This window comes from Hydractinia symbiolongicarpus, chromosome 5 (genome assembly GCF_029227915.1).
Source record: "Hydractinia symbiolongicarpus strain clone_291-10 chromosome 5, HSymV2.1, whole genome shotgun sequence".
NCBI lineage: Eukaryota > Metazoa > Cnidaria > Hydrozoa > Anthoathecata > Hydractiniidae > Hydractinia > Hydractinia symbiolongicarpus.
In genome coordinates this window covers 8221223-8232602 of record NC_079879.1, presented here as the reverse complement: position 1 = coordinate 8232602, position 11380 = coordinate 8221223, and the positions used below count along the sequence as shown (strand labels likewise).

Below are 11380 nucleotides of genomic sequence, written 5' to 3'. Positions count from 1 at the left end.
GTTACAAGACTATACGGTTTGTCACATCTTTTTATTTTCAAAACGAATAGAAATGCTATATGTGTACAGAATTTATTTGTTCTTTACTTCTGGCGTGTCTTTAAAATCTTCCGAAATATCCTTGATGTCTTTGGGAAAATATGAAAAGATCCTTAAATCTGCTTATTTTTTAGTGAAAATACTGTCATCTCAAAAAAGTTTAGCTAATTATGATATCATCGATTAGAAAAACAATTACATAGATGAAAACAGATTTACAATACTACATACCTTGATAAACACTTAAAACAGCACTTCATTTTTTCTAATACATGATGTCATGCATTAATTAGCATAATTATCAAAATCAAGTCAAAAAACTTGAGAACCAATCGAGATTTATTAAAATAAACCAGCCGTTCCTGCAGTATGTTCTGCAGCGTAAAATAATAAAACCATACCTTGTTTAACAAGTTAACTCTTCTTCTACAGTTCTAAAAAATTTCGTACCGCTACACTAGACTGGTACCGCATAAAAAAACACAGCGACACGAGCCCATTCCAAAGTTCTGTTGGCTAAGACAACTTGTTAAGCTCTTTTATATGAAGCCAACTTGTTTTTTCGCAGGATGTTAACTTTAATAATAACTGCAAAAATATTAAAATTGTAAAAATAACTCGCATGAATTTTCTTTTATCAGATCTTTTCGTATTTTACAAATGCAGTAGCTTTCAATCGCTACAATGAATTAGACTGCACTAATTGGTGTAAAGATCAGTGTTTGTATCCTTGCAGATTTTAAACTAATATGAAATCAAGACTTCTTAAATAAATAAAAAAGAAACAGAAATAGTTGACTTGAGAGTAAAATGTCCTACAAGGTTTCTATTTTGAAATTTGTGGAGAGTCGAAATAAAGCTGCACTGAATAACGATGGTCGAGAAGGAAATTTTTGCCCGCGAGAAATTCTACGGACCAGTTCCACAGAGGCGGAGAGGAAAACATTCACATAATTTTGCTCCCAAGACTTTCTACGTAGCTAGATCCCTCCATGCTAGAGGTCCGTCTGTAAACAAGGTGGTTACAGAACTATGGCTTTAAGTTACACGAGCTAGACGCACCTATATTGAAAACATGAACACGGAGGATGTGGGGAGAGAAAGTGCATTTTTTTGGTAAAATGTTTGACAGTAGATAGGTAGATATTTCACACGACTAGCCTCACAAATTTTGAGGGATATACCCTGTCTATTTTTTAAATAGCAAAAGTGTGTAAACTGTAAAGTTAGTAAACTGTAAGGGACCCCAAAATCAAGTTTTTCTGCAACATTTTGAGACATTCTCCTTTTTGGAATGTGGGGGGAAAAACAGATTTTCATAAACGAAACAAAGAGTTTAGTCCTAATTTTTATGAAGTGTTGTTATTGTGCCAATGATCATCATGTTCGACCCCTTAAAAAGTAATGGCCAGCATCTCTAAAATCCTGCTATCAATATCATAGCTATGATATTTTTCACTAAAAGATGAGTGAAGAATAGTCACTATGTTTTTTAGGGTATGCTTTTTTGTGCGTGCTGAGTTAGTTATCCTCTTGTTGTACCAGTGTGCAAAAATATGTAAGGCCGAAGGAATTTGTACCTCAGTTTACCGCCGTCTGTATCTTGTATACCATTGGGGAATTTTTCATTATTCATTATTTTGTCCCTCCGCCTAGCTAGCTTGAACCCGAAACCCTCGGAGCCCGAACCAGAACTACAGCACCGAAAGACAACCTCTGGAGACTGGGACATATATCTAAATGAGGCAAGGCTTGATCCAACAACTTTGTATGGCACGCATTAGAACAAAGGCCCTTCGAAATTTAAATTAACACATTACATTACATTTGAAAACATTCAAAAAAAGAACACTTTCGATCGATTGCAACATCAATCAAAATTACGCAATAGCTTTTTCGAAATAGGATGCATTGAGTATATTTCATTTCTTTCTTTGTGGAACTGTGATGAATATGTTCATCATTTATGTATATTGAATATTTGATTATTTTTTTATTTATTTATTTTAAAGCATGACGAGATGTGGGTGATTCGAGTTGTTGTTGGAAATCCTTAGTGATGATGGTGTGGTGATGTGCGAAGCATGTCAGAGGGGTTTATAAAGATGTTCTTTGAGTCATTACTTCATATTTTCATTCTCTGGAGGGAAAGTGAAGGCAATAATGGAATTTTTTTAAATAATGAAATTTTTCATGCAGTGGTAAATATACATGCGGGCGGCCGACGGTAAACTAAGGTACAACTTCCTTTGGCCTAAGAGAGCAATATCTGGCAAATTTCTGGATAAGATTCGCACTTTTTAAGGGGCCTTCGAAAATTTTTTTGGGCCCTGTTAGCGGGATATCGTCGCTATGATTCGGACCCCCTCCCCCCTTTTTAGCAGATTGTCGTCCATGAAATACACACATTTGGATAAATCTTGGAAGGCTCAGGGGCGTGTTTTGTAGATAAAAGTTATTGGAATTAATCATGCTCGCGAATGACGAAGAATTTTTAGGTGACAAACAAATTTTTGAAATTTCTCAATTCTTAGTGGATTTTTTTTTAAACTTCAAACTCCCTACCCCCTTTAGTGGTGATATCCCGCTAACATGGCCAAAAAAATTTTTTTAAAGGTCCCTAACTGGTATTTCTGAACATGCCCTAACAAGAGGGTGCCGATAAGCCGCCAACGCCCGCATGTATAAGGGCAAGTTCGGGGGACTTTTCGAATAAAATTGGCGGTTGTTCCCCGAAACCGCCAGCACTTTCCCGAATCCGCCCGAACTTGCCCGGAGCATTCTCAAAATGCAATTCCTTGTAATAAATCATGCGGACAATAGTTGGGAAGAAGGCACTTAAAGAGAAAGGAGTTAATAAAGTTTATGTATAAGTTATTTATAAAGTAAACTTTTCAAAAACCATCAAAAACAGTTCTTTAAAGTACTTCGTTACCAATAGTTAGTTTATTTTAATTTTTATAGTTTTTTGAATCATATTAGTGTCTGTTTTCTTTTTTTTAGGCATTGTTCGGGCCTATTCAGGTTTTTTCGAGTGAATACTTGAATTTTTTTCAAAATGTCGAACTCGCCCAAAAACGCCTGCACTTTTTCAGCGTATGCGGGTTATCAGCACCCTGGTGCCCAAACTTTTGTTTCAGTTTTGTTCACTGGGCCATTAGGTCGAGCTCGAGGGTCTTTTTGAATAAAATTTGTGCTTTTCGACTAATAACTCCTTAACTGGCCCGAATTATTCCCAAAATGCAAAACAGTGCTTTTAATTTTGTTAAAGGTTAACTTCCGCGAAAAATAAAGTTAATTGCATATATAAGATCTTGAAAGGTTGTCTAGGAATTTGAATATTTTTTTAAAATTCTTGATTGGTTCTTTAGAATTTGAACTAAGAAGATTCACTAATTATGCATGATGTCATGAGTATTTTTGGCAAGCCATACACAGTTAAAAATATTTTCTTGCCATTCACTTTGATGCATTTTCAACATTTTACATAAATTTCAATATTTAGTTACCATAATTATGTGCTCAACTTGATTTTTCGCAGGAGGTAACCTTTAACACAATCACAAAAAAAAATTGTTAATTGTTGTTATTAGACAAAATAATTTTGACACAAACTCTTTCTTACTGAGTTCCAGTAGGTTTCTATGATAAAACATTGGCGCTTTACTACAACCAAAATTTTTTAATTTTTTAATTAAGTGCAAGCTTTTGCAAACCAAAATTTAAACACCGAACTTATCCCAAAATACAAACTAGTCAACAGAAAATTTAGGAAATTCCCCTGTCATAGAAAAGTTGTTAAAATATATGGCATTTGTTATTGGTAGGTTGAAGATTTCGTGCTCGACCCACTTTTGGCAGAGAGACCGCTATTATTATAGAGACTAGTTGTTCACCTGTTTGTTTGTATCGCTTTTTCATGTAAACCAATGTGTTCAAAATAGATCTTTTTCACTGCCTAAATATGTGTGAAAAAATTAGTATTATAAATAAGCTTTATAGGCCTGCATTAGCTCAAAAATTAATTATACTAAACTTACCCACTTAGCATGATTTAGATTCGCAGCCTTATCCTTGAATGAATGTTGAAATGTTTACATTGAAATGCATTTTTTTGTATTATGTATAATTTTTACTTTTTTAGTAGTATAATGTGTTTTTTATGCTGCTGTATTAAAAGCAGGTAAGAAGATTACATTTTTCTGTGTAAAGTGTATATATAATCAGGATTGCATAACCTGAAAATAACATGTTATTAAAAGGTATCCTGTTTTCAACCCATTTTCAACCCATTTTTATCCTGGAAAATTTTATTTTAGACAACTTGGTTGTCTTGTGTTTTCTCCATTTGTAACTTTTTTTTTTTGATATTTGCTAACATTCTTTTTATTTTTTTAATGATTGTTTATTATTTGCAGTGAAGACGAAACTCCAAAGAAATCAGTTAAGGTGATAATTTACAATTTTAAACATCTGGCCAGGTCAGGAAAATTTACCACATATAAATTCGGTTTTAGACATCTGTCAAAGCAGAACTCTTATAGACTTTCAGCTGTGAAGCTTCGACAGGAGATGCTGTTTTGGCATTTCAAAAAATCATTTTTTGCAAATTATGAACAGGATTGAACCTTCTTTCCATTGTAATAGCCTTTGTTAATCGCGTTGGCACTCAGTAATTTCCACTGTTATTTAAGAATCTCTAAGCCAGGTAATTATTCCCTGTCTGCAAATATTTTTTGATAAAATAACACCCAGAAAGTCCATAAGAGTTGTTCTGGTACAACAAAGGAGCCAAAAAATAAAAACAACAAAAAGAAAGAACTTTTCTAGAGAGTAGTTGCATTTAACCATTAAAAGTTTAATGCAAATTGAAAAATATTTTGAGCTTAAACTACATCATGAAAAACAGTTTATAACCACTTTGGCTAAATTTAATTATCTGTTAGGGTAAAAAGTCCATCATGTGGGAAATATTTATTTATTTACACATTTGAAGTAATTTTTGTTATTGCGTATTATTTTAATAGTTCTTTATAGTCTCTGGTAATTAAGAAAATCATGGACAATAAGAAAATCAGTTCAATATACTATTAAAAAAACTTTATTTTACTTTCTTGTTTTTGTTTTAAAATATTCTTGAAAAAATTAGTCTTACGTGAGTGGCAAATCGCTAATGTAAAATTATTTGCGTGTGTGTAGACATGTGTGATTGAGATCGCACACGTTTCTGACTAAAGTTTAGATCCTATCATGCTGTGTTCACTTTTATAATTTTCATATATATAGACCGTTAAATACAAGAAAGCAAGTCGAACTCGAAAATCAACATGTGGCAATGAGGTGAAATGAATTTTTTATCTGGATTTACTGCATGGCAATGTCACCATCATCATCATCATTCTCGGCTTAACGTCTGTTTTCCATGCTAGGATGGGTTGCACGGGGTATATTAATGACCCTCTTCCAATCTAGACTGTGTTAGATCTAAACTCAACTTCCTATCAAGTCGGTCCTCATAACCTCCTGCCAAGTCTTTCTCGATCTGCCTCTGGGCTTTGCCCCAGGTCTCTACACTTTCTTACCCAATTATCCCCCTCCATTCTTTCCAAGTGCCCCAGCCAATTCAATCTTCTTATCTGGATAACATCTTTAATTCTACAGATATTTAGCCTGCTTCTTAGCTTATCTGAACTCTTTCCGTCTCTCAGACTGGCGTTACACATCCACCTAACCATTCCATATCATTCCTTTCTAAACGGTCAAGATCTTCCTGCTTCACTGCCCATGTCTCACTACTGTACAACATAACACTCATTACACAGGCCTCATACAACCTACCTTCAAACTCAATTGACAAGACTCTGCTAGTCAACAAAGGAAGTAACTCTCTGAACTTTTTCCAAGCAGAACCTATCCTGCAAGTAACACTTCTTCCAATTCCCCCTTCACTGCCCAACATATCACCTAAGTAACAGAAGTTCTCAATCTCTAACAAGCCACTGTTGTACATCATTGAAACTGGAAATACTTCATTCTCTATAATCTCACCTTTGCAAGCTTGCGTAGAAACTGAATGTCAGCTCTTAACCTTCCACCAATACTACTGCACATCTTATGTACCCAATCCTTGAAGTCTGACAAAAAATTGAGTTACTACCAACCCCTTTCCTGCAAACTCCACAAGGCCACTTTCCAACTACAAGGTCACACTTGGCTTCAATGCTACTAATCATGACTTTAGACTTTTCTGTGTTCACCCTTAGCCCTTTCTCTTCTAGTCCTTTCTTCCACTTCTCAAACTTTTCAACTAATTCTTCCATCGACTCTGCTATGAGAACCAAATCATCTGCATACAATAACTCCCATGGACAACCTGTTCTGAACTCCATCGACAGCGCTTCTAAGACTAGAACAAACAACAAAGGACTAAGTACAGAACCCTGATGTACACCAACATTTACACTAAATTCAACACTAAGTGCATCGTTAATCCTGACACGACTTCTAGCATTGCTGTACGACTGTACCATCATAACTAGCCACTCATCCACACCTAATTTTCTCATAGCCCACCAAATAACTTTACGTGAAACTCTATCAAAAGCTTTCTCTAAATCTACAAAAGCAAAATAGAGATTCTTTCTCTTTCCTAAACACTTTTCCTGAAGCTGTCTAAGTAAAAATATTGCCTGTGTGGTGCCACACCCTGGAACAAAACCAAATTGCATCTTATCTATATCAATTCTTTCTCTAAGTAACTTATCAATCACTCTTTCAATAACTTTCATTACTTGATCAACCAACTTCAAACCTCTATAGTTACCTCTTTCTAATGCATCACCCTTGCCCTTGAAACAATTCATTATTACACTCGACTGCCACTCGGAATAGCACCATTCTTTATAATCTGATTAGCAAGACTTGTAATAAGCTCAACTCCAATATATCCAGATGCTTTTACCATCTCTGCAACAATACCTGATACTCCTGCAGCCTTGCCAATCTTCAATTTCCCAATAGCCTCCACTATCCATTCTGTCTTGATCTGCATAGCTGGCCCTTCTACAACATCATCATCAGACAAATTATCCTCATCCCAATCATGTGTAACATGATTTATATATACATGCAAAAAAGTTTGTAACTTATTTTAATAAAATTTCTTTTTAGATATGCACAATCTGCTTGGAAGAATTTCAAAATGACGAAGAAATTAAATTAGCACAATGTAACCATGGTTACCATAAAGAGTATGTATGTTTTCATGTTAATTTTACTGTAACTTTTTGCAAATTTTGAAAGGCTATTGCTCTTTTTCCATAAACTTCTCTAAATTTCCCGGCTTTCGATTCTCTCCTTCTTCAATTCTGAAAAAAAAAAAAAAAAACAGATTTTTTTTATTTTCGCTTACAAATTTTAAGACGTGCAAGTGACTGAGCAATTGCAAGACAGTATAATAAATAACTCATACTTGAAAGGTAGGCCAAAAACTGTATCTAAACTTATAAACAGGTATTTAAGGCACTTATCCATAAGATTCACATGAGAAATTTTCAATAATATATCCAATTTCTGTTAGAAGTTGTGACTCCAGATATTGCTTTTCAAATATTTATTTTTCTTGCTGCACCTTCATGATATTAACCTTGCTTAAAAAATGTTTAACTAGCTTCATTCTTTATTTGTGGCACAAGATCATGTTAGGTGAGATTTAAAGCTTGGATCAAATTAATGATTTTCCCCTTGAATTAATGATTTTTATAGCCAAGGAAAATATGCTCTTTCTCATGCAAAGACCCACACAATTCTAAGAAATAAGAAATTAGCTGAGCTATTAATTGCTCCCCCAATCTCACAAGAAGTTTGTCTGGCTGAGCAATATCAATTCATCTCATACAGAAGTCAATGTTATCTTTCTTATTATTTGCAGTAAAAATTACCAAAATATATAAAAAAAGATAATCAAATAGATAAAAAATATTTTGTAATAAAATACGCGTTTATAAACTTCCCCCAGTCCAAATTATTGTAACATTGGGAGAGCAATTTATTGCTTGGGAGTTATTTTCTTATTAATAGTCTTGCAACTTGTCAAAATACCTTGGAATTCCAGTAAAATAACATACTGCTTAAAGAGCACCAAAATATGCCCTCCTATCCTTTATTTTCTAGCACACTATAATCACTTTGTACTAAGTATGAATAATTCGCCAATAAATGTTTGTCAGGATTATATATACCAAAATTTAATTTTTTAGTTGTTTAGCTAATTGGTTAACAGTAAAAAGTAATTGCCCAATGTGCCAAACTAAACTGCGAAATGATGACTTTGATGAACATGAGCCCTTACTGAGAAGTTACCGTATCGACGTTTGATTGGCGTAAGTGATTGTTGATATTTTTTATTATCATTGTTTGCTTTTTTTTTGATTTTTTTACAACAGTTTTTTGTGTGTGTACATCTTAGGATATACCCAGAAGACACCAACATGATATGTTCATATAACTTCTTTTTGTTCATGATATGCGTGACTCAATTTTTGTGTATTTTGTTTTTGTTAAAAACCAAAACTGATCAATTTGATGAAATATTTGAAGTACTGCAAAGTCACTACTTACTCGATGGCCTTAATTTGTTAAGGTATGGTAAATCAGTAAATAAAACTCAACCACAGATTTTTAATATGTCCAGTAGTGTATTTTGTTTTGGAGAGCTTATGAAGGACCGTGAATGTCGATTTCAAAATTTGTGCTATCGTAAAGACACAAGTGAGTACATTTTTCTTCATGGTGCAGAGACTCGTTTATACGGATTGGAACATGCAAGAAATGACCCAGCACTTGTTGACTTGTCAAGTGTTGTTAATCATACTGCTAAATATTTTACTTACACCAAAATTCATTCACCTTCTCTTAATTTTGTTGATTTGGAGTATGTCACAGGACCTAGTGTCCTCTTTCATCGGTTTAATCCAGAAAATTTGATGCATGTTTTACACGACGATTTAATACCCCTGTATCACACACAAAGGAAACATTTTCCAACAAGCAAAGATGATGTTACATATATTATAATGGATGGACGTCCGGATGGACCATTTTATGACCTTTACAAAATGTTGTTGCCCCGGATAAAATTAAAAAAACATTTTAATAAAACGCTGACTTGTTTTGAAGATGTTATTGTGGGGGTTAGTAAGACTACTACTTGGTATCACTATGGGTTTCGGACACCACAGGGTCCAATTAATCGGACATTTTTTCCTTCAACTGAGATTTCTTATTTTCGAAATGACTTTAAACTTAAAATAGGTTCAGGAAATATTCCAGCACCTGAACAGCTTTCAAAATATATTGTGTTGTTCTCAAGAAGTTTAACTCGTAAAATTGTGAATGAAGTAAAGTTTATGATGAAACTTTCAAAACATTACAAAGCGCCTGTTCATGTTGTAAACTTAGAAACTGACCCTTTGAGTCACATAGTGTCATTGGTATCGCATGCACATATGGTAATTGGCGTTCACGGAGCACACTTAATCACCAGTCTCTTTATGCAACCTTCAAGCATTTTAATTGAAATATTTCCTTTTGGCGTACCTGCAGTAAATTACACTCCATACAAAACGCTCGCCAACTTGGTTCGAATGACTTACATAGCATGGGAGAATAAGAATGAGAAGAACACAGTGACGCATGAAGACTGGTCAAGCGACTATGGAGGTATTACTACTTTCTCAAACACCATTCAAGATGATATTATTAATACTAAGGTGGTGCCCTTGCATATATGTTGTAAGAATCCGTACTGGCTATTCCGAATATATCAAGATACGATCGTTGATGTAGACGATTTTATCAATGCTGTCGATAGTAAAGTGGATGGCAAAAATAGGAATGAGAGTCCACTTTGACAGCGACTGCACTGTACCTAGTGTTTATTCAAATTAATTATACTACGATGGTTGGTTTAAATTTAGTTTTTATACCATATATGGAGTAATCACGCATAGTTCACAGGTTGGCCACACATAATCCATACACCTCCTAAAATCTTTTAAATAACGTAACACTCGTATACGTTTTTTTGTCACGCAAAACGGTACCGCAAGTAGCGAGACACTGCAATGCCTTACGAAAAGTACAGGCAAAGCCGTGGATTTTTCCACGCGTCACCTACTAGTCTTCTTAATAATCTAATTAATACTGACAAAAAAAAATTGTTTTTAAAAATAGTTTTTATTATTACATTTTGCTATTTTTTTCCTGTACTTTCTTTGATAACATGTTATAACGAATAGGGCATAATTTTAACCTTGCAACAGGAGTGATGGATTAGATTTTGAAACTGCAGATTACGTATAAATTGAACAGCCTCTCTGGTATTCAAAAAAGATAAGTAAAAAAAGAATAACTCTTAACTTTTTCCTAAAAGTTTGGTAAAATCTCCTAATACATGTTACGGGTTTAAATTTTGATACCAAAACCTAAAATCTTCTTAAATTATTCTGCAATTATAAAATTTTATAGCTGTGGCCATCCTGGTTTATTATAAATGATTGCATTATTCGTATCATTTTCATGCAATGGGTCCTGTCTTTTGCGCATGCTACAACGTGATACTACCACGTGATGCAGTTTGTTTTTAGTTCAATCTATTGAATAAGTGCGAATAAGGTATACAAGAAATCACTCGGGTAACGACAACTTTTGTCATATAGGATTTTAGTAATACATATTTAACACTTAATTAAAATTTTGTAAAATATTTTTTATGTTAAATAAAATCGTGTTATATTTTTGTATACTAACTTTCAAAATGTTTTAAAGCTAGTTTTTTAACGTGGTTATACGTTTCTTTGCACTTTATATTGTGTCATTCAAAAAGGGAGAGCGGTTCTGTAGTTTCTTCATTGTGGAGCTTTATTTACAATTTTGTTATTGACACCGTGTGTACAAACATGGAAAAGAGAATGCAGGGTGTCGTGGAACTACGCTTAAAATTGTTTAATTTATTTTTGAGTATTTTTAGTTATGTTTTGATGTTTCGACTTGGACCGTCCTTCTTCTGTTGACATTTTTTTTATCTTCTTTACCTACAGAACACTGAGGATTAGGGTTTTGGATTGTTTATTACAAGATCCTAATCGCCTGTGTTTGTGCCATTTTCGTGAATAAATAAGTTTGCGCTGTGATTTTATCAGATGAAAGTTTTTTTTTAATTATGCTTTTAACCTTAAACATGTTTTTTGTAAACATGGATACATGTGGAAGTGGAAATGTACATCTCTAAATAAAAGCGGAAGAAATTTTTTCATTTTATTGTATTCTGACATATTTCTTA

General features: G+C 33.8%; 1 protein-coding gene across 2 annotated transcripts; it reads left to right on the top strand.

Annotated features, from left to right (window-relative positions):
* The first annotated feature begins 299 nt into the window (after nt 1–299).
* LOC130644565 (protein O-linked-mannose beta-1,4-N-acetylglucosaminyltransferase 2-like) lies at nt 300–11363 on the top strand. 2 transcript variants are annotated; one of them, XM_057450222.1, is made up of 7 exons: nt 300–1155; nt 4184–4222; nt 4458–4488; nt 5326–5379; nt 7210–7289; nt 8298–8420; nt 8507–8647. In XM_057450222.1, the coding sequence occupies exons 1-6, from the start codon at nt 1115–1117 to the stop codon at nt 8413–8415; spliced, it is 363 nt and encodes a 120-aa protein (XP_057306205.1). In that variant the 5' UTR covers nt 300–1114; the 3' UTR covers nt 8416–8420; nt 8507–8647. The 2 variants fall into 2 exon arrangements, with proteins under 2 accessions (XP_057306205.1, XP_057306204.1); XM_057450221.1 differs by lacking the exons at nt 300–1155; nt 4184–4222; nt 4458–4488; nt 5326–5379; nt 7210–7289 and having other exon boundaries at nt 8507–11363.
* Nucleotides 11364–11380: the final 17 nt, after the last annotated feature.

What these genes read in the sequence shown, in the direction of transcription:
- LOC130644565 (XM_057450221.1), top strand. Translation starts at nt 8,529, where the DNA reads ATGATATGTTCATATAACTTCTTTTTGTTCATGATATGCGTGACTCAA.